Source organism: Ascaphus truei, chromosome 2 (genome assembly GCF_040206685.1).
Source record: "Ascaphus truei isolate aAscTru1 chromosome 2, aAscTru1.hap1, whole genome shotgun sequence".
Lineage (NCBI taxonomy): Eukaryota > Metazoa > Chordata > Amphibia > Anura > Ascaphidae > Ascaphus > Ascaphus truei.
The window spans coordinates 454,141,966-454,166,737 of NC_134484.1; the positions used below are offsets into that span (position 1 = coordinate 454,141,966).

At 41.4% G+C, this 24,772-nt stretch overlaps 1 protein-coding gene across 1 annotated transcript in view; it reads right to left on the reverse strand.

The window, feature by feature from the left end:
* The window catches only part of LOC142488287 (uncharacterized), a 119,741-nt gene that overhangs the window by 29,999 nt on the left and 64,970 nt on the right, over window positions 1-24,772 (reverse strand). The window contains exons 6-8 of the mRNA XM_075588659.1: window positions 9,998-10,303; window positions 8,522-8,599; window positions 7,288-8,156 (exon numbers count right to left, since the gene is read on the reverse strand). Coding sequence (XP_075444774.1) covers window positions 7,288-8,156; window positions 8,522-8,599; window positions 9,998-10,303 — 1,253 coding nt within the window. The remainder of the gene's footprint in view (window positions 1-7,287; window positions 8,157-8,521; window positions 8,600-9,997; window positions 10,304-24,772) is intronic.

The window sequence follows — 24,772 nt, forward strand, 5'->3', positions numbered from 1 at the left end:
TATTAATGTATATATCCCTACACTTCTACCCCACTATATGTGCAGATAGGACTAAGAAGCATATTTCTCTGCAGGTCTGAACTGAAACTGCTACATGGAGTCACAAGAATTGAGCTCAGAGTGAGAATTTGCCTGATTTGGGGTTTCATATGTAGCAAGACTTAGGGCCTCATGCAGTAAGCGTTGATAAGGGAATTATCGCCATTTTATAGCCAAAATTGGGTTTGAGATTCAGTAAGCGCCGATAAGTGCTTGATATCGCCAGGTTTCGGAGCCGATTATTTTGTTATGGCCAGTCGGCTGCCGATAAGCCTGTTTTCGCCACTGATCGCCACTTTTTTAAATCGGCTGGATTCAACAAAAAAAACCAGCTTATCGGGGCTGATCGGCACTACGAAATTGAGATGTTATGGCCAATTTCTCCCGCCAACTAAAGTTGGCAGTTTGGAGGGGAGAACGATCGCTAAGGCTGCCGCAACGGCACTTAGAAAAAAAAAACTTCTGTACATCAATGGAGTCAATGGAGCGGGGACGTATAACAGTATAGTACTGTTTATGTTTCATTGCTCACAATACAAACGTCATTTGCATTACAGTGTGGGGGCATTCCCTGCATTGTGTCACAGCTGACGTGTATTATTTGCATAACATTATACTTTTACATGTTTGCAGCATTTGCGGGTCACATTACTCATCATGTGATGATGTGCCAAGGGAAAATACTATACTCAACTCTTAAAGGAGAACCTCACATCATATCACACATTTTAATGAACTGAGCGACAATTATTTACATGATGTTACACATGTCACACATGTCACACATACACAGTATATTCATCTTCCTTTACATTACACAATGCTAGTAATGTGTCACGCATCTTTAAACGTTCATGTACATCTGTATTCTCATGTTTACATATACTTTTGGGTCCTCCCTATTTTCATGACGTCACTTATTGGACGCTCAATCACATTGCATGTTTACATTGTAACCGTAGCATTACAAGCACTTCAACCTAACTTATACACACATGTACAGTAATTCAGCATTGGGACACCTTGTAAACTCATTCTATAGCAACTATCCTCATTACACAAATGCATGCATATGCACACGACTATTCATTGTTGTCAACATGTCACAATAACATGCCTAATTACACATGTTACACAAAACTTTTCCCACGTCAATCTCAGCCTTTTTGCCTAATTACATGACTGACTGTTGCGTTCACAAGTGTTACATGCATTGCACATGCAACTATTTATTTGCAAGCAATGTTTCTACAAAGGTTCACGTCACATCATTGCCAAATATCATCATTCCCTGCAGAATACACACAACAAATACTTATAACAAGAACTGCACACAGCTTGCCACAGAAGTACTTTATTATGTTAATGTAACACCTTGCATTTTACTATGTCACCTGACATCATCACATACCTATTTAAAGGACGCCCATTACCTGATCATTCACAGCTACTCATTTCAAAATGTTGAGATTGTTTAGGAGACGGAGGAACATTCTTTTCTATGACATGCTTGATGATGAAGACAATCATATAGGGCAAGGGAGGGACACACCGAGGGACAGTGACAGTGACAGGGACAGTCACGCGGATACGACAGAGACAGGGAGAGGGACAGGAGATCAGAGGAGAAGACAGAGGAGACAAGTTGTGCCTCGTCCGCGTCTGTACAGGGAGAGAACCCTGTTAGATGGGATGAGTGAGGAGGAGATTGTAAGTCGCTATCGTTTGAGTTCAGCAGCAATCTTAGCTCTTTATCAGGAGATAAGGGGAGATTTAGATTTTTTCACAGCCAGAGGTCGTGCAGTCCCTGGGCTTGTTAAAATGCTGTGCTCATTACATTATCTTGCTTCCGCGTCATACCAGACAACTGTGGGCATAGTGGGCGGGGTCTCGCAATCTACATTCTCGCGGGCCTTGACCCAGTTTCTCTATGCACTCAATAGACGCGCTAGGAATTATATTCATTTTCCTACAGAGGCGACAGAGTGGCTGGAAGTCAGGACTGGCTTTTATAATATAGCAGGGATACCATGTGTGCTGGGTGCAATCGATTGCACACATGTTGCTTTGATTGCACCTAGTCAGAGTGAGCATGTGTACCGCAATCGTAAGCACTACCATTCACTCAATGTACAGGTGGTATGTGATGCGACGATGAGGATAATGCATGTGGTACCCAAATTCCCTGGTTCCAGTCACGATTCCTCCATCCTGAGGAACTCTTCAGTCTTCCATGCGTTCGAAGAGGGACATTTTGAACATGGTTGGCTGCTGGGTGAGTACACATTTACATGTTATAACACAAAACACATTTTTATGTAGGAATGTTGGCATTGTAGAATTTGATCACTAATGTCAGCTTATGTGTGCTCCATTCATTATAGGTGACTCAGGATACGGAATTAGGCCGTGGCTCTTGACTCCGGTGCTAAACCCTCAAACTGAAGCAGAGGAGAGGTACAATGCAGCCCATATATCTACAAGATCTGTTATAGAGAGGACATTTGGCCTACTCAAGACCAGATTTAGGTGTCTGGACAGAACTGGTGGGGCTCTTCTATACAAGCCTCAAAAAGTGTCTGATATTATCCTTGCCTGTTGCATTTTGCACAATGTTGCACTCAGGCACAATGTACAATCAGACCTAGCTGAGCCTTTGGTAGACGAGCATCCCACCCATGTAGCTGCTGAAAATGAACAAACAGCCAGTGGTGGCCAGACACGCCAGAATCTCATCAATTCATTTTTTTCTTGTAAGTAAAAACATATATGTTCCAAGTTCTACTTTTATAGTTACATTATGTTATCTTAACAATAATGTTTTTTTATATACCCTTCTGGTAGGACACAGATGAATATGGGTTGCACACCTTTCTTTTCTCTGCTGTGTGCACAAAGGGATGTGGCACCGGTATGTTATTGTTGCAGAGGTTATATAATCCCTCTTCAATTGTACTTTAGTTGTGTGTATGTGAATACAACTGGGGTAACAAAGCACTAATATTTTAGCATTGTGTTGTTCCTTATGCTAACACAATACACATATTATGCCCATACTCATTCATGCTTCTAGTATGCTTACATACAATGTTATTGGTGCAGTGTAACATGTACATCCATATGATGTGTACACCAGGCTGATTTACATTTTGAATGTCATGAAATATACATGGTGTTGCACATTTAACACCAAATACACACTTTGCTGTGTTGTTTACGGTACTGAAGATGGCATGTCAATGTTTGCAATTTATATATTGTTCCTTTGCATTATAGGTATATCTCCAGTATGACTGATCATGGTATGTATATTTGCTGACATCTCTCATAAGATGTGCCTACATCAATCTTCCTATAATTATTTGAAGTCAAAACCCAACATATTGGTTTAAACACAAATGTTACATATATGTACTTTCTGTATCATGTATATGCATTTAGCTACTCTTGAGCTTTCATGTGCATTGTATTAGAAAATGATTACTCCCATTTCATCACATTTTATGTATGTTTCCTTATAAATTCCATTAATGTAATATAGAGGTGTTTGGAGACAAGGGGATAACTGTAGTTATTTCTTTACTTACGGGAGATCATTCATCACGGATGAAATTGACTGATCCTAAAACTCCATGCATGAATGCCTGCAATCACAACAATGCGTACTACATCTTATATTTAGCAATGTTGGTGTTTTGTAATGCTAGGAATTAATAGTCAACATTAATTTACATTTGTGACTTGTGTATGTATAAGTCACACGTGTGTGGATGTGTCCTACATGTACCAAGTGTTAAACTGTTAACAGAGAAGACAAATTTGGCACTAATGTTACTGTCATTTAGCATTATAATTTACCAATATGACAATGTTGGTAATATTTTTGCAATATAAATCACGTCACTTCATCATTATCATGATGATAATTATCAAGTATTGTCACAATTGTAACGTCAATCACGTGCACATTAGCATAGACACACTTTGTAAGACAACTGTTTGTGTCTGTATCAATTTGTGTAGGATCCATGTATAACACCGACAAATGATAACACCAGCTTTATTATGGTAGCTTATATCATCATATTGACTATACTATGTATTTTTAGAACGATTAATAAACACAGTAAACTATAGTTAGTTAGGTTAATGAAATATACACAGAAACGTACTTCATTACATGATGTTGATGTCATAATCAGAACATCATGCATTGTAGGGGACCACAACATCTGGCCAATAACATTATTTGCTACAGTCCCAAACCATTTTATCAACATACCCATGTAACAAGAGATTTTTAACAAGAAATGGCTAGTTGGTTGTAAGTGTCCTTTACATTGGGAGAAGGAGTGGCTCAGTGAGTAAAGACACACACTGGCACTGAGATTTTGAAGCAGGGGAGTCTGGTTCAATTCCCGGTGTCGGCTCCTTGTGACCTTGGGCAAGTCACTTTATCTCCCTGTGCCTTAGGCGGCAAAAAATAAATTGTAAGTTCCACGGGCCAGGGACCTCAGCCTGAAAAATGTGTCTGTAAAGCGCTGTGTACAACTAGCAGCGCTATACATGAACATGCTCATATTATAATTATTATTATTATTGTTACATAGTTTCGACAGTCATACGTTCCATTACACAATAGAATTCACAAATGTGTTAGCAGAGTGGGAATGGTTGTTATATATAAAACACACCATGCCATAAAATGATAGTAGTCATTAAAGAACACTCAATAAAAATTCATGAGGCACTATTTTGCAACATCATTATGTTAATTAAGTGCTTATGCAATATAGGCATAAGGGTATCACATTTTTTATTGTTTGTTAATAAGCGCTGCAAGCAATATAAAATTAGTTCCATATGTAGTATAGTAGTCGGTGGCTCCTCCTCACAATCATCTCATATAAAGGTAGACTCTTCTGAAATCATACATTGATCCGATTGTATCTTCCCCGACATCTCTGAAATACAGCAAACACATGATGGTCAAATATGGCACCTTACTATATATGTATCCGTGACAACGCGTTACACAGCTCTATATGATTGTGTACATACACACGTCACTCACTTATATGTTAGAAGTACAAGTGTACATCAGTATGTAATGTTTCTTTAAATTTGTAGCAGGCATAACTATGTATATGATGTGAACGTTGCCTGTATACTGAAAAATGTGCGCGCACATCTTAGTGTGCGCACGCACTTCACACTTGGCTGCACTAACTGTTAGCGCATGCGCAAAACAAAGCGTACGTTGTGCGTTCAATACATCTTGAAAATACCATTAAACATAAAATCTTTATTTCAAATACAATGAATACGAAACTACATTCGTTCTAAACGAGTACATCTGTATTCTTTTTAAACAGACGTGTTTGGACAGAAAGGACGGCCGATAACACAATGCGCAAATGCAATACGTGTGACGTCATGTTAAACCAGCGTGAAACGCACGCTAACTCTCCTCCCACTCAATTAACATTCTGCTAACGCCCACTTTACGGCTACAAACACTGAGCCGCACACATGACACACTGCAGTTACCGTTACTATAACAAAACATGACAGCCAATAGGCTTAGAGGCGCGCACGTCGCTTGGGGGCGGGACTTACATCCGTAATCCTTTTTAAGGACGCTTTGGGCCATGACAAGGGTCCCACGTCATACGTGGTGGACCCGCTTTTAAATGTTGCATGATAACAAAACAGGTATGTGTTAGAGTTATGTTAAAATGTTGCTACTATGGTTAAAGGGATAGGAAAGTACGTATATTTATTCCGTCAGCAATGTGTACTACTCTTTCAGGTTATACTATATTGTATTCGGCAACAATTTCTTTGTGATCGCTACATGTTATGCAGTCTGCAATGTTACGCTGTATCCACGCATTGAAAGGGAAAATGGTGGTTAAAAAAAAAAAAAAAAAAGACATTTAAACGCACAGTCAACGCATAACGGTTGTTATATTTACCATTCTTCTAGAATTAACTCTTCGTCTGGCTGCAACTGGTCGCTCCAGAAATGCAAGGCATTTTCATCCACGCTTGACCCACCCGCTGAATCCAGTATGACACACATCTCCTCCATGAAGCGCTCATAGGAATCGCCACTGCTTTCTTCAAACAATTGGTCGGGAGGTAGGTTCATTTCTTCTGGTTCCCATTCCAATGCATTTTCAGCTGAAAGGCTTGGTACATAATCATAGTACTTTTGTTGTTGTACAATGTGGGTTTCAGGAATGGAGGGTGCAGATATTGCAGCAGGTATCGATTCACACGGAACAGTAGTAGCGGATCCATTGCTATTGGCATTAGGAATAAATATGCCTTTCACAACAATATATGTGCCCTCTTTCAGGGTAAAATGCTTTTCCTTTGCAATCTTCCAGAAACCATAGGTGTGTTCTAGCTTATCCTGCACACGTTCAAAAAAGTCATTAGTTGATAAAGTGAATCTTATTGAGGAATTAAAATTCCGCGCATGCCTACGGTCTTGGTAATAAGGATATTTAGCTCGAATCAAATCATAGATTTGGCGTGTGCTTGCTTTGTGTCCGCGACTGTTTAAAATTGCTTCTGAAACCATGTACTTATACCCTAAAAGGGGATTCATATTGTTAACGAATTCATCAGCCATGTCAGAGTAGCACAAAAGATGTGTGCAGTTCTGTCTTCTTTGCTCATCAAAATGATTCTGCTCAATGGCTAACAAATTCCTGTGTTTCGTTTTCAAGGTCAACAAAAGTAACTACTTTTACTCCTTATTTCAAACGCCAATTGGATGTGTCCTTTTAATTGGGTTAAGTTTTGTGGTTAGTGATAGGCGAATGTGGGAAAAACATGTATCATTTTTTTATCTCGTTTGTGAAAACATTCCTACACTTATTTCAGTAACATTGAGTTTTCTATAAAAATAACAAAGAGCACTGTGTGAAAATAGTGCTTAGACAGCCATATCAGTAAATACACACACCTGCAAAATGAAATGTTTTTTTCCCACATACTTTTCTGTGTGTATTTGAAAGTCTGGTTAACTACCTGTCTCCATGAGTTTAAATACGTGTGTATCTATATATATATAAATATATCTCTCTCATAAAAATATATATATATATATATATAAAGTGTATATTGTACTATATGTATAGTGTGTGTGTGTGTGTGTGTGTGTGTGTGTGTATATATATGTATCTTTGTGGCCAGTGACTCACCTACAGGGCTTTTGGGCAGTGATTCACCTACAGGGCTTTTGGGCAGCGATTCACCTACAGGGCTTTTGGGCAGCGATTCACCTACAGGGCTTTTGGGCAGCGATTCACCTACAGGGCTTTTGGGCAGCGATTCACCTACAGGGCTTTTGGGCAGCGATTCACCTACAGGGCTTTTGGCCAGTGACTCACCTACAGGGCTTTTGGGTAGTGACTGTTCACGGACAGGGCTTGTGCCCACTGACACATGTGAGCAAGTTGGTAGACACTGCACAAGTGATGGTTGGTCTGTTTCATGTGTGTCTTGTTTTGTTTTTGTCGCCTCCTTTGTAGGTGTCTGCTGCTGAATTTGTACAGATGGCAGCGGTAGGATGTCATCAGGAACCTGCACAGCAATGTCTGCTACTTGACCGGTAACATTTGGGCCTGGTGAATGAATATCAGATGAATGTGGTGAAAACTGACCTGCATGAACAGATCCTGGCTGGGAGGTGTTGAATTGTGGTACATTAGTCATTCTCCAGTAATTAGCTTGTGTTTGCTGAACAACTAATGCTTCGAATGAGGTGTTGATTTTTTGCAACTGTTTAGGCACTTCAATGAAGACTCTGTGGAGATGTGCCAATTGTGAAACTGTTTCTTCCTGCAGTGCAATCATCCTTTCCAGCACTGTCATCAGGTCAGAATGGCGACGATTTTCTGCTTCCACAATTTTTCCCTCAGAAGCTACAATTGCATCATATGTGGTATTTGCTGGACGTTTTGGCGGTAAAACAGTTTCAATTGGAACCTCTTCATGGTCACTTGCTTGTATTTGTGTGTCTATGGCGGCGGCGGCGGCATCATCATCATCATCATCATCATCATCATCATCATCATCATCAAAATCCTCTTCATCATGTTCTACAAATAAATGTACACATTATTAAATGGCATGTTAATCTCTGCTGTGTTACTATGTAATTGTACTGTGTCATAAGTAACAACTAACATGTTTCCATACGTTTTATAACCTCACATTAAAAACTACCTTGACTTAAGAATAATGTTTGGACTCAGTATGAAATATGAGTGAATGAAAACTTGCTGTAAACTCACAACTCCTACATGATAGTTAACATCACTAACACAATACAAGTTGCCTTACACTTCATTTTCACTGACACTAAGTAATCCTATTTAAAGAAGATGTGCAAAACAAATAATGAACATGACAACATAACATATAGAAGAGCACATATTATATGGCCACCAACTGATACACTCACCTTCTAGGTGTGTTGAGCTGGCTGACCCAGGTGAAGACACTTGTTCAGTCTCAGGTGACACATGTCCTTCAGGGGCAACTATATATAACAATAACATAAGTTTTACATTTACATGTGTAAATATTGAACAAACAGTTATTGTATGTTCTGTATTTATGAGTACCTAACAGCATCATTTCCTTAACCCAAAATGTGTGTGTGAAAGTGAACATAAATAGTTGTAATAACAATGTACATGCCTGTGTACTTAGAACTTTTGAGTTCCCTAACATAAAACATACTATGTTCCTGCAGTAATGCGTGAGGATAAATAGATAAAATTTGTACATAAAAATCATATGTTGTGTAGTGATATCAGTATCATAATGTACATAACTATCATGAGATGACCATTCACAATGGTTATCATGAAGGTGGTCATATTGCAAAAAGTGTTGTTTTTGGTAGAGGATATGTGTGGTACATTAATATAAGATGTGGCACACATGAATGTGGCTGTGACTAAACAAGACAACACATGCAGTGTGTGATAATGTGTCGTTGATAGTAGTAGTTCAACTATAGATATGAGTGAACTAATGTGTGACGTACGCTTTGATAAGTAATGAGTTGTTGGGGCATTTAGTAGCTAAAGTGTAGCTTTCAAATGAGTGTGATTAACTTCAGTTGTGCTAGTCAGGTTGTAAGAACGGTATTCCCTTCCCCAAAAAGCCTAATCAGCCACACCTTTCAATTACTTGAAACAGGTGAAAATGGTGTGAACTAAGTTGACCCTAAAATGAGGCTGTAATTAGTGTGTGTGCTGAACCCCACCCCCTCTGTTGAAGTGTATGCTGTGATGAGATATTAATTGCAGCTGCTTTAACACAATGGTAGATGAGCTAAATAGTCGTGTGCAGTTTTTAAGTTATGAAAACAATGATATAAAATATGATACGTGTGCCTCATTATGCTGTCTGTATATGACTTAAAGCAAAAATGGACCTTTTCATAAACAACTATAGATGTGTTAGTGCAAGTGATGTTTGTAGGCCGTTGCATGCAATATATTTGATGCATGCTTAAAATAGGCAGTAATGTCATGTTTGTCGGAGTAAAATAAATAAAATACACAATAATATTATACATATTTCTGTTCTGTACCTGTAGCTAGTAATAATTTTTCATTAACATGTGTTACACATGTGTACTACCCTGTTGTTCCCCATCTTCGCCCACCATCAATTGCTTCCACTGCAGCAATGCATTTTGGGAATTCACATGTAAATGAGCACGCAATGGCACGTGCTATATTAGTTACTGCTTTTAGTAGGACTACAACATATATGTCTATTTTGAGATATATATATATACAGAATCAGACATATACATATATAGATGCAGGTATGCTTATATTGTGAAGACAGTATAAAAAGCAGTGTAACTATGCAAAATAACTGTAAGCAACGACACGCCTAGTACAGTAATATTTCTCACCTGGTGGAAATTGTGAGGGGTAAATTCCTATATCACGGTCACCAGGTAAGCCTTCCACGACGACGGGAAGTAATTTTGCCCGAAGCAGCTCCTCCAATGGACTTAATATGAGACGTTGTGGTGTGGGCCCACCTCCAGTGCCAGTAGCATGCACGCGTTGGTGTTGTATTTTCTTTTTCAATTTGGACCTAATATCATCAAATCTCTTGTGACAATTCCGCTTGTCCCTCACATGATTCCCACACGCATTGACACCAATGACTATTGTGTCCCACATTTCTTTTCTGCTTGCTGAACTTGTCCGCCCTTGAAAAACATATAAAATATATGAGGTAAATGATTAATAATAGAAGCACCAGTTTCCTACACTGCTAGCTGTTCCAAGAGATAGCAAACATGCTGTTTTATGTATAATATGTGAAGCACATGAGCATTCACTACTAAACCTATACATGTAAGCAAGGTTGCATTCATATTGTATGCAGTTATGGCAAATTGACCGCCTGTGTTTAGTTGTCCTTGTAACGCATGATAAAAAGCTGTGTTTCCAGACTAATTAACATAGAAAGATATTCTGAACCCATATTTGCATATGAACAAAACTCAGATGACCTAGGATCACATGTATTTGAATAATAAATGTAAAGGTACACTTACCTAGTAAATGTCCATATATACTGTCATAGTGCTCCAGAATGCCAGTGACAAGAGCTGTATTTTCCTGGTCATTGAAGCGAGGATTACGTGGCTTCTCCACACGTTTCTTCCGAGCAGGTTTAGGGTCAGAGCTTGGCTGGTGCTGACTGGACTCTCCTTCTTCCAATGGAAGAGCCTCCAAAAGCTGCCCACCAGCAAGCACGCCACCACCAGACACCCCATCAGCAACTGCGCCACCAGCAGCACTCACAGCACCAGCACTCCCACTCCTAGCACCAGCACTCCCACTCCTAGCACCAGCACTCCCACTCCTAGCACCAGCACTCCCACTCCTAGCACCAGCACTCCCACTCCCAGCAACAGCACTCCCACTACCAGCAACAGCACTCCCACTCCCAGCAACAACACTCCCACTCACAGCAACAGCACTCCCACTCACAGCAACAGCACTCACAGCAACAGCACTCCCACTCACAGCAACAGCACTCCCAGCAACAGCACTCCCACTCCCAGCAACAGCACTCCCACTCCCAGCACCAGCACTCCCACTCCCAGCAACACCACTCGGTGCACCAGCAACATCACTCCCCTGAACAGTACGTTCACTCCGACGCGTACTCGCACGAGTAGCACTCCCACTCCCACCAGCATCACTCTTCCCACGCTTTGCGGGCATACTTCCAGCACTCACAAAAAACAGACAACTAATGTACAGCCAATCACACGAAACACTTCCACATATAAAACAAGACAAAGATGTAAACAAAACAACAATGGACAAAGCTCACCCAATACACAACAAGTCTCTCCGTCAATATGCAAATGTTCAATCAGCCAGCTCTGTGCGTCTCTCTCTCTCTCACTCCCAACAACACAGAGAATGATTAGCAGTACACGTTGCCTTTAAATATGGCGCGCAATCCAAAACATGCTTGTTTCGCCTGATTCAGCAAGATTTGTGATTGGGCAACCTATCAGCACCCCGCCACGCACGCCGATACACCTGTGTGTGATCGGCTAATCATCGTGAGAGTGGGCGGATTTGTTTTCGGGTTGATTTTGAATGTATTCGGCACTTACTGCATACGGAGAGGAAAAATCGCCATTAACATGACTAATCGGTAAGCTTGCCGATTTCACTTAATCGACGCTTACTGCATGAGGCCCTTAGTGTTCCCGTGACTATGGGCAAATAAGATAAAGGCCTCGGCACTTCATTGCATGTTGCAGCCCTGTGACCGCGGCTTAGCAATGGCTGGCCACTGGAGTTTTGCTTCCATAGTAATTTTGCCGAATCAATAGATAGTGTGTAGTGAAGATAAACTGAATGTATTCTGAGGCTATTGCTGCAGTCAGGAAACAGAAGAAAAGAGCGCAATGGGGAAACGTGTAACTATACAAAAATAAAAAGAGATCGTTAAAAACTCACATCTAAAATATCATAAACCACCACGGGTGAACTCATTGTCCTTCACTCTGAAGCAATGCTGGCAAACGTCCGGGACTGATGATAGAAATTTGGAGGAACCTACCACATATCCCATGCCACAGAATCCCTCTCCAAGGTAAATACAAATGTATAGATGCCAGCAGTCCAACGTGACAACGTGCTTCTTACGCCAACCTCAACACGTTTTACGTTATTATACTTTATAATGTCACCGCCCCACGACCATGGCTGAGCCGTGGCTGGCCAGTGGTGTTTTGCGACTTCCTTTGCAGTAACGATAGGTGATGCTAGTGTGTAATTAAGATAAATTAAATGTATTGTGAGTCTATTGCTGTGGTCATGCACATTCTGCATAGTACTGTATAAGAAAGGAACCGTTTTTTTATAAGATACCCATACCACCTTATCTTTCCATACACCGTTTCAATGCAAAAAAACTAAAGACGTCAGACATGGGGATATTCTAGTAGCTGCCAGTAGTGCAAATCTGTGTTCGGAAAGAGCCCTTTATGATTGTATTTGCAGGTTTTACAATTCTCTAAGTCCGAGGTGGACAACCCCTAGGACAATCACCACAAGTGGCGAATTGACCATGAAAGTGTGGTAAATTTGAGTTTGCCAGCTCCCACAGTAAAATAAACTTTTTCCTGATGGTGTGTGCTGGTGTCTGCTTTCTGAATGAGTCATTGACGCAACACAGCCATCCAATACTCCCCTCTGCCGTCAGTTGGAGTCTAGACCCGACCTTAAACTGTTATTTTTAAAGGGAGCTAAAATTTGTAGTGACGCAAGTAAAGGAAAAGCATGGTGTGGCGATTTTCACTTCTCATTCGCCACACCTGTAGCTACATTGAAAAATAGGTTGCCCACCTCTGCTCTAAGCCCTTCTTGCATGTCCAAATCATGACTACAGCACATGAAGTGACTTATTTGTGTGTTAGTGTGTTATTCATCTCTGGAGACTTCAATACCATGTGCACATGCCGCATGCTTTTCCTGTATATAGTGCCGGGAGCTGAAGGTAATGTATATATGCATGTATGTGTGTGTACAGTATGTGTGTGTATGTGTGTATACAGTGGCGGCCGCCTTTATTCTCCTGTGGCCGCCACCGCAATGTCCGGGCAGACGCCGGGCAGACGCGGCTGTTTTTTTTTTTAACGAAGCGTGCCGCGCATCACTGGGGCGACGGTCACGCGGTCACGCGTGCTGCATGCCAGGGTTCCGCCGGCATCCCCGCCTGTTGGATGGGGTAAAGGGGGTACGCATCAGGAGAGCATCGGGAAGGGGGGTATGCATCAGGAGAGCATCGGGAGATCGGCGTTTGTACCAGGGGGTCGCGAGGCGAGGGGGAGGGGGAGATGCGAGGAAGATGCGGGGAAGATGCGGGGACGATGCGGCTGGTGCACGGCCAAGTTCGACACCAGCCGGAAAAATCCAGGGGTAACAACGGGCATTTGTAAGAATAAAGCTGGCTGCAGCAGTATGTGTGTGCATGGGTTGTGTGAGTGAAAGTAAGTCCTAGATAAGATTTTTTAAAGAAAAAAAAAACTTTAATAAATATTTTTTTTTTTACTTCTGCAATTATTGACACACACACACACACATCCATACAAACACACATCCACGCATACATGCATACATACATACACACATACACACACATACATACATTTGAGCGCAGGCAGCGGTGCGAAAAGATTAATTTCCTTATCTTTGCCGCTGTATGTCCTTCTATAGAAAGGCTGACTGATGTCAGCCAACTAAAAATCCGCCTGAATGTGCCTTAGAGCTGTGCAGGAGATGGACTGATTGTGTAAGCTCTCACTGTACAGCTCTTCCAGAGTGATACAGCCCTGTACGTTTAGAGTCCCATTCATAAGCCGGAACCCCACTGTGTTAATACTGATGGGAAATTAGTCTGGCTGTGGGGAATTCACAGTCTGGCTGCAGTCAGGCAGCTTTCAACTGCAGTTTCCTTGAGCAAAACTGCTAAATAATCCTGTCTGCATCTGTACTACTAAAGGGAAATCCTCCTCCAATCCAAACAGATTGGATCCAATGACGGATTCTTAAAAATCAAAACTAAATTTTCAGTACCCAATCCGCAGAAACATTTTGGTGTGAAAATGTAATTTGGTCTAAAAAAAAAAAACGGAAAATCCATGGATCGGATTCCGACATGTTTGCCCATCTCTAATAATGAGATACCAAGGGCAGATAGACACTTTAAATAGCGCAACTAGTGGATAAATGAGAGATATAGTCGAGTACTCTGCTCAGAGTAAAGAAACAGAAGCAGATTTATTGCAAGACAAAATCTAGAGACGAATTTACAAATATATGGTGCCGGTTTTTAGTATTGCACCAATTTTGCATATAGGGGACTTTGAGATAATGTATAACCTCCAATATGTTACCAGATGTCCTGAATTCAATATATTTTTCATTGTATTTGTATCTACCATTAGCACTAGTAGTACAAAGAGTAAATGGTTTCTGAATTTTGGATTGAAAGTGATGATGAAAATTAGAGCGGTTTTTCATTCACATACTTACTGTACTCTGTGTTGTTTTGTTCTTTATTTTATGTGTGCTGTGAAATTGTATACGTCTATAGGCAAGAGAGAAAATAACATTTGATAAGAAATGAAGCTCAGCGTGAAAAAATACTTTTCAACATTATTGCTATTTTTCCCCTGTAGCTGTCAAAGTCTGTGTTAAAAGCAAAGATGTAAATCATGCTGTCAGACATTTTCCTGTATAATTTCCCTCACTCAATTTCCCATGTCAGTGAGATATTCATAATAATGCCATCACACTGTGCCATCTCATATACACAATCTTGCTTTTATCTGTGATGTTATCAGAGCATTTTGTGATTTGTCAAAATAGGCCTAAGATTGCTGTGAATGGAAGACCATTCTCAACTATATAGTTTTTTTTAGTTGTTTTTCTGACAGTTCATTTTTTTAAAGTATACTGTATATACATCAGCTACTAAATTACTAAATAAATAAACGTGCCAGTATAAACTTAACCTCATGTAAATGAGTCTATCGTTTGAAAAGTGAAGAAAAGCAAAGAAAGGAAGATTATGTGGTCTTGTGATGTTATAATTATGTCAAAAATGTATGTTTTTTTTGTTCAAATGCTGTGGATATCATGTTTGCAGCACTTTAGGTTAGGATACATTCTGGATTTCTGTTTTAACTTGGACATTTTTTTTGTTCATACCCATTGGCAAAGATGATTTATGCACTGAGCACTCTTAATACAATTGGTACTGTAATATACTGTGTGTAAAGTATTGAAAATATTTGGTTTGCCATAAAGATATTAGATATTGTCATGGAGAATGATTGACTTTGAACACATCTCCCACTCACAGGTGACTGTGACTTTTTTAGGATGTTCAAATAAAAAGCAGGACTTGTCCTATTGGGCTAACAGTAAAGGGCTAATTTTTTTCAAACGGCAGGGTTTAATGAGCATTGAATATTAGGATATGCAGCACCATTGAGAAGATATGCTCACCTTATCCCATACGTTGACATTGCAATTACCATATGTGTTAGGTTTGTTTCAGGTTTTGCCTAATGTTTCTTGGTTTCAGATTTGGTTCCAGTTTTGGTTTTTGATTTTGTGGATGGGAAAAATATCATAACATCATATGATATGGAGCTGATTTTTTTTGCTTCCTATATAAGTATTTATATAGTTTATAGAGATAGAGTCCATAAGTCACACTCTATAGAAATGCCTGTATAAGTATCTCAATGTCCAGAACCACCATATGTGACACTGCTCGTCTCAAATCAGGAAGTGGACCCGCAGAGCTGAGGTATGGATGCAAATAAAAGAACCAGAGCCAAGTGAGTCCTGTAAGAGTATCCGTAGTTGGTAAGCAGGCAGCAGTGGTGCAAGTGCAGGAGACAGGCAGAGGTCAGGGCAGGCAGAAAGCAGCGATGTCAGGGTCACGGTCCGGGGTCAGCAACAGGGGAATCAAAATAGGCAAAAGGGTAAAGCGTGACTGCAAAGACCAACAAGAGCTGCAAATGTAGGAACTTCGGGCGACTCCCACCAGGAACTGCAGCCTTATATAGCGGGTACACAAAATAGCCAATTTGAGTAGAAAGGGCAGGCAGTCTGGAAAACCTGACCTGGCAGCAAAACCCAGCACGGATCGCACAGAATCCTTAAAGGAGAGACCTATGAGAGCTCTGGAGATACCTCTGGGCGATCTAAGCCAGTTTGGCAGAGAATCTCTGATGAAATGCCCGAACTAGTCTGTGGACACGGACATCCATGGATTTGATCCATGAATTCTCTTCAGGTCCATAACCCTTCCATTGGACCAAGTATTGAGCCTGACATGGGATCTACGGGAATCCAGTACTGATGTACTTCAAATTCCTCCTGGCCATTCACCAGAAATGGTCTAGGAGGAGAGAGAATACTGTAGGAGGAAAGAAATTGTTCTGGACAAACAGTTTGTGGAAGGAGACGTGGAACACTGGAGGTATCCTTAAGTTATCTTGAAGTTCCAGTTTGGATGCCACCGGGTTGACTTATTTCAGAATTTTGTAAGGTCCAATGAACTTCAGCCCGAGTTTGGTGGAGGAGGGCAGTTCAGTAGGATATTTTTTGTTGCCAGCCAAACTTGATCTCCTATTTGAAATGGGGGAGGTGGTCATCAACGTCTATCCACCAGTGTTTTTTGCTGGAGGGCGTCTCTGGTCAGATTGGTCTGGATCTTCTTCCAGAGTGTGTAAGGATCCGTGAGTCCCGCTGCCCTCAATGCGCCCCCTCCTTACCTCGGCCCGCAATTGTGTGCTCCGTTTCCCCCACCTCCTGCGGCACGTCACCTGGGCCATCTATCAGCCGTCAGACTACGGCGCGCGTGCATCACACGCGGAAGTTTTTACCAAGCCCTCCGGTCTCGCCTCTGGGTTGAGCCTATGCAGGTGTGTCATCAGCACATCACGTACGCGATGGACGTGCACTCTACGTGCACAGGTACCACATCACCAGCCTCCATCTGTAAGCCCTCCCACACTTGTCTCCTGCACAAATCACAGCAAGCATTCCTTAGGTGCCTCCTCTTGCCTTGCCTTGCCCTCATTGATTCCTATTTTCCTTATATGCTCAGCCATTTCACTGGCTCATCAGCTGAGCATAAACCTTCCTATGAACATTGTGTTCACTGCTGTCTTGCATCCACAGTCTTGTCATGCTTCCAGATCCTTCTTGACGATCCGCACCTCACCAATACTGACCTCAGCAAAGTACCATGAAGATTCGCCTCTCTCCAAACCAGCCCACGGCTAAGTACCTCCTACGATCTGCTACTCTCCAAGTGTTACTGACCATTCAAACCTCTCCTACCTCGACTCGGTTACCTCAACCAATGTACACTCCAGACGCGCCCATGCGGCTGTGGGTTGATGTTATATCAAAAATCCACCTCGGCCTCGCGGTCACGCCTTTTTTGTGGTGAGCACTCCGTTACAGTATGCTCAGCCCAACAAACATGGACCCCGCTGCGGTTGGGTGAGTCTTGAGCACGCACGCCAGCATGTTTTCCAAAATTGAAAAATATTTTGAACAAAATGATCATTGCATGGAATTATTGCACCAGGATCTCATGTCCCTTTCTGACTGGGTACAAACTCCTCCTAGTCCTGTCCCTTAGGGTCCTTCTGCTGCAACTAAGGCTTCTATGCCTAATCTATGTCTCCCTCAGATGAACCCCGACTTCCCACACCCAACCGATATGTTGCGACCCCCATGGGTGCAGGGGTTTTTTGAATCAATGTTTCATACAGTTCAAACTTATGCCTTCTCTATTCATTTCTCAAAGATCCAAGGTGGTGTACATTATATCACTACTCATCGATGATGCCCTGGCCTGGGCTTCTCACATCTGGGAAGGAAGGTCAGATCCCACACAATATCAGGATATCAGACAATCCTTTGATATGCCTAGTGTAACTGCCGCTTCCTCTTTAGTGCCTGGTCTCTCTAACGGCAGTGCCAGATGTCAGCTGGGCTAAGCTTCCGGCGTGCCGGTGGAAGAGGGAGGCCAGGCACGCGCGTGAGTAGCCTGCGTGGGACAGATAGGTTCCTGCAGCGGGGCAGGGGTGGTGACAACTGCTGTGACCTGCTGCCGGGCCCACCGCAGTCCCGCCAGCCACCGCCCCCCTCCCGCAGCACTGCCAGCTGCCGGGCCCCCGCAACCGCCAGCCACCGCCCCACGCAGTAACAGCACCCTGCAGCACCACCCCCCCTGCAGCCACTGGCACACTACCCCCCCCTGCAGCCACTGGCACACCACCCCCCCCTGCAGCCACCGGCCTGACCTAGATCATCCCCAAGGTAAGTATTATTTTTACATGTATTGGGGGTGTATTTTATATATATATATGTTTTGGGAGCGTTGGGGTAATTTTTAGATGTATTTGGGGTGTTGGGGTATTTTTTAGATGAATTGGGGGGTTGGTATATATTTGTATATGTATTGGGGGATTGGGGTATATTTTTACATGTATTGGGGTGTTAAGTAATAGTTGCGCGCTAAAGTTTGTTTTTCCATTGTAGGTGTGCTATGGGTTGGTGTGGAGGGTGCCTGCTCCTTTCATTTGTCCTGAGCCCAATGATTTCTGTTGGTGGCCCTGATTGTGTGTGTGTGTGTGTGTGTGTGTGTGTGTGTGTGTGTGTGTGTGTGTGTGTGTGTGTGTGTGTGTGTGTGTGTGTGTGTGTGTGTGTGTGTGTGTGTGTGTGTGTGTGTGTGTGTGTTTGTGTGTCTGTCAAGTGAAACACACTATATGAACAACTTTAAAATAGTAAATTCTCCCGTAATTTAATGTAAAAGTAAAGTAAATTCAGCATACAAAAAGAAATTACAACTCCTCTCCATTTAAGCCTTCTCCCTTGCTCTTGTCCCTGCCCTCTGACTTCTGTCATTACCCTTGTAGCAAGAGACGTCTCCCAAACTCAAATTACAACTTTCGCATGAGCTACGGAGACGGGAGACGTCATCCATAGCCATGCCTGTAGCCGTAGCCCGGCACTATAAGCGCAGCCTTAGGATCTATTAGACCATACGCCTGATGAAGTGTCATATGACGTGAAACGCTTTGAGGTCATCACGCAGCGACGTGACGCCATGACAATGGACGCCTGGAAGCCGACATCCTCCTACCTCCACGAGGACTCCAACTCCAAACTTCACATCCGCTTTTAACAACTTGCTGTCTGACTGCTTTCCTGATTCCTTCTTGGACTGTAAGATTGCAGGGTCCTTGTTCTCCAGGATCTGAACCTCCATGGATGTGTCCTTTTGGATGTTTGGATGACTGGATCTACATGATCCTATTTTATATGTAAGTGTATTTCTTTCCTTTTATCCATTTTATTGAGCTGGAACGTATTGTGTTTTCCTTTTGTGCTCCTCTTTTTTGTTTTATATGTCCTGGTTTACCCGGCCGATTACGGGAGAATAGGAGCAGCAGAGGAACAACTATCCCCGTTTGGAATTTACAGAGATTACTGGGGCAGCGTGCACTTTAATCTTCTTCCCAATTGTGTTAGACCAATAATACGGACCTTCACCACTGTTACCGGATTCAAATAATGTAAACAACTGGATAGTGTAGTAGGTTCCAGTTTAAAGAGAGCAGTTCAACCAATATACACCATGTGTGCTTTTTTTTTAATAAATCCGTTCTGTACTATGAGAAAATACTTGTAGCATTTTAAAAAAAAGAATGTTTTAAAGATATTTTTAATGTTTCAAATGTAGGTAGCATTTCCAAAGTGACAGCCCCTTTCCCCTTCTGACAGGCTCTGGCTCTTGAGCCCTGCCCTCTCTCTAGCAGTGAACCAATTGTATCTAGTAACTGCCCAGTCACACATATTCTAGGAACTACAGTACATTGCCCAAAATCCTGTGCAAGAACTGAATTAAATAACTCTGAGCAAGCAATCTACAGTACAGTCGATTACAGGAGAACGGATCGATCTGCAGCTTAGCTAATCACTTGTCAGTGTGCAGATTGTATTGATACACATATTGAATTGGGAAAATACATATATTTATTTTTTTAAACGGCAGCTTTAATGCAATCCGTGATTCTTTAAAAATGTTTATCTGAATTAAAAAATGCTGATTTATAGGTAAGTCTAAATGAGAACATTAACACTGAATGTGAAATACATTAGCACACTTTCTCATTCTGGAATGGACAATTAAATTTGCCGGAATGAGTCATCTTAGTATGCATTCCAATATTAATCATCAGCATGCCTCATTGTTTCCTGATTGCAAATGAAGGCAAAACAGATAATGGCCAGCAAGTTTCCTGCAATAAATGATAAAGCTTACATGTTATGTTCATGCTGTTTTGTTTCACATACAGATGCAGTGGCCCTTAGTCGAACATTTCACGGAGCCATTTTCGTGTGCTCTGCTGTATTCCATGCGGCATTCACGCCACCAATCACCCCAGGCACACGTGTTAATCGTGGTTGATTTGTTTGAATTTCATGGATTCTGATTTCTTTGGGTACAATTCTTCGCGTATCCATGGCAGAAATGAATGAATTGTAATGTGTACAGTTCTGTGCTACTGTGTCAATTTGCAGGTGTTTAAAAACCAGAACACTAAAATGCAATTTTCTGCACTCAATAAAAACATGAGTCAACACGCGTCTTAAAGCGGTAATGTTGGAAGAAATCACGCGCCATGACATGGGTATTCCGAGGTATACAACACGTGAAATGCTCGAATAACGGCCGCTGCATCTGTATATGTTTTCTTACCAGGCAATATTAGTAACATTACCGATGTAGCAAAAGAGACCCTAGCTTCAAGTACAGTGTTTCTACTGTAAATATGTATTGTTTGAAATGTGCAGCCTCTATTTTAATTCTATTGGGGGCAAAAGGGTTAATCACAAATTAAGCTGTTAAAGAAGTTAATCTATTATTATTATTTTTTTTTATCACTTTTTATTTTTGGCATTTACTGTACAGGGGAAAAAAAAGGAGTTGCCTTACCATGCTGATAGCAAATCTAAGCACAGTGCTTTAACAGTCTGTTCCTTCTTGAGTATTTATATCAAGGACTACTGCCTGTTATATGGAGCAAATCAATTTCAAAATCCAGCAGCAGATTTTGGCACAAGTCTTGTTCACCAGTCAAGCCCTGTATTTGCAGCCATTGCTAATTAGCTTTTAATGTTGGACTTTATTCTGATTAATTAGCAACTCTTTCTCAAATAGGCATATTTCAAGTATCCAGACCCTATTTCTTAAAACCCTTCCCTGAACATGGATGCTTCCATATAAAATAATCCTTATTGTACTTCTTTCTCACGTTCAAATACTTGTCAATAGGAACTTCCTTAGCCCTAAATATAGGATGACCAATACTAGTATGTGGCAGTAAAGTTCAGGGTGGTGAGTACTGTATGTAATTATTATTTGTTTTAATTTAACTTTAATTTTTTTAAACTTTAATTTTTGTAAAGTTAACCTTTGTTAACCCTATCATCTGTCAATTGTACAAAAAATCCACAAATTGCAAAAGTTCAGCTTTTCTTTTTCCCCACACCAGAAAAAATATTAGCAATAAATATGATCTGTATTAATTAAAAAGCCTCACCTTTCTGATCTGCAAAGCTAAAAACATATTTTCAAAGCATGATGCATACTTACAGTAGCACCCACTGCTGCTGCTTGTAGTTGTGGGCCATTTCTACCAAAGAACCTCTGTGACATATCACCTGAGTGGCCCAAAAGGCATCTCCCAAAGGCATCTTCCCAGAGCGCCTTCACTGCCTGTGTCCACCATGCCAGCGTGGATGGGGTTAGCAACTTGAGGACAATAGACACTTCCTAGACCACCTGGAGTTCATCAGCCCCCCCTCCCCATCCTGCATGTTTGACATGTTGTACTCTGTGCTGCTATGCTGCTGTTTCAATTTCTACCAAAGAATCTCTGGGACATAACATCTGAGTCACCCCAAAGGTGTCTGCCGAAGGGCAACCAAAGGGTGTCACAATATGCTGCCAATCAGTAATGTTTGTTAATGTTACAGCTGCTCCATTGCAATCTGAAATTCACCAACCGTCTCATCCCCTGTACCCAGATGTTTCAATTTACCCTGCCTTATAGATTGCAAGCTCCTTGAGGTAGGGCTTCTTCTAACACATTGCAGGCCTATCCTACTTCTTAATAATAATATGCCCCTGCATCTCTGCTTTGAGGTTAGTTGGCAAGTTGTCAAAAATTCCGGGCATTATTGAATGAATAATGCCCGGAATTCTGACCAATCCGAGGGCAGGGATTTCAGTAATTTTACTGCTTTAGCCTATAATTCATTGTAACATCGCCGGAAGAAGAGATCAGTGTATCTTGAAAGCTCACACAAATAAAAGCATTGCGTTAGCCACAGAACGGTATCATCTATTTATTTGTTATATATATATATATATATATATATATATATATATATATATATATATATATATATATATATTGGAGAAACAAGAGAAAAAGCGCCCGATCCATGTGTAAAATCTGGTAACAAAATTTTAATAAAAAATCACACGACAAATGCACACTCACAATTTGTCAATGCAAATTAAGCATTGTATAGGTAAACCCATGCGCCAACAAGTAGCTGCTCGCCGAATGTTTACTTCAGTACATCAGACCTCACTGCTACCGGTGCATCACAGTCAGATGTCCCTCTGGAAATTCAGGTATACCGTCTGTTGTTCCAGCATTAGATGCTGTGTGTGGCTCAGGGAACGTCCTCCCTCTTCTGGCAGCAGACGCACGAGCTATTCCACCAAACGTAGCTCTTTGAAACCACGTGCCCTACGTGTATGCGTTTCTTCCGATTGACGGATTCTAAGTTGGATTCTAAGTTGGATTCCGTCTGTTTGTATGTCAGAAGCATCGACATCTCACAAACGGTACCATGGAGCACAACGAAACTTTCACTGTACATTCTGCTGTGGATTTGTAGGTCAACGCAACTATTTCCAATGTCACTCTCCTCCCAAATTATGGACATTCTAAGTTTCACTCGGCTGTCCAGCAATAATGTAAGAGCAAAAGCAGAGGACGGGAGGCGTGGCTACTAAGGGAGGGGGCGTGTCCTTGCCTGGATCTGAGCACTGTGTGTGTCATGTGCAGTGATTCTCAACCAGGGCTCCATGGTACCTGTGCCTGCAAAATGTCTCTGTAAAGCGCTACGTAAAACTAGCAGCGCTATACAAGAACATGCTATTATTATTATTATTATTAGCTGCTGCAGTGGCACCAAATGCTGCTGCTCCTGCAGGCCCACCAACAGGGCCTGTGTTTAGTATTGTACCGGAAAGGCAAATTAGCACATTCAGTCATTTACATATACATGCAGGGCTGATTTCCGTCACAATACATACATGTGAAACACATTATATTTTGTCAATATTGCCAATAACTTTGGCCAACAAGCATAAATGGAGATGTAATAAAAAGAAATGCCACTTGCTGGGATGATACAGGATGTACAAACAATATACGTACATGTCCAAAGCTTGAATGAAAAGTTTACATTAGTCATTTTAGTCCAGTATATTATGATTAAATATTGTGTACAATTTCAAACTGTACATGAGCAAACTGTTTTTATTATATTAACAATATTAAACTAATGAATTAGAACAAATATCACATCAATGTAACTAATAAGAACAACATCAAATGTATGCCCCTTATCTGAATGCACAATATTCCCCCTCTCTCATGCACACATAAAAGACCGGGGTTGGGTAGGGGTAATTATTATGGGGATGATGTAGGGGGTTAAAGGCTCACATACATTGCAAGATGGACAGCTAGTGTGGAGAGGACAGAAGTCTATAGACAGCAAGTGCAAGGGACATTGCATATGTGGTCGATGCAGTCTCTGCTGCACACACAGCAGTCTCTCCTGTAATCAAAAAACATACATAATAATTTTAAACATCATTAGGAAGGAGACAATGCATTTAGATATAATAATAGACATTTCTTACATGAGAAAATCTGCTCAATGACATTCTGCCAGGCCTGCTTCCCCCTGGGTGTATGCTCCATAACCCCATGCAGCAGGCACATGAGAGCCATCCTCCAGACTTGCATCTACAGTATGTAACCTGGAAGATTGTTACAATGTTGTGCAAAATGCGGCAAGTAATGACAATGCCAGCAAATTTCTCAGGCGAGTATTGTAGGGCACCACCAAATCTATCAAGACATCTAAAGCAAATTTTCAACAATCCAAACGTCCTCTTAATAACTGAGTATGTGGATATGTGTGCCACATTATAACGTGCCCCTTCAGGGGTTTTATGGTCATCCAATGGGGTAAGGAGTCGCGGATGGTTTCAATATCCAGCATCACATGTAAAACAGTGGGAACAGATATGAAGCTACATCTTACTTATGTGGTAAAATAGGCTATTTTATTATCCTATTACATGAAACACTGGTAACCAACAACATTCATCAAGAATATCCAACATGTCATTTGGAGGATATGCCAGCTTCATCCAAGGTACATTCATCAGTGGCTTATACTGTACATAATGTACTGATTGAACCAGCTGTGCTAAATTCCATATATCC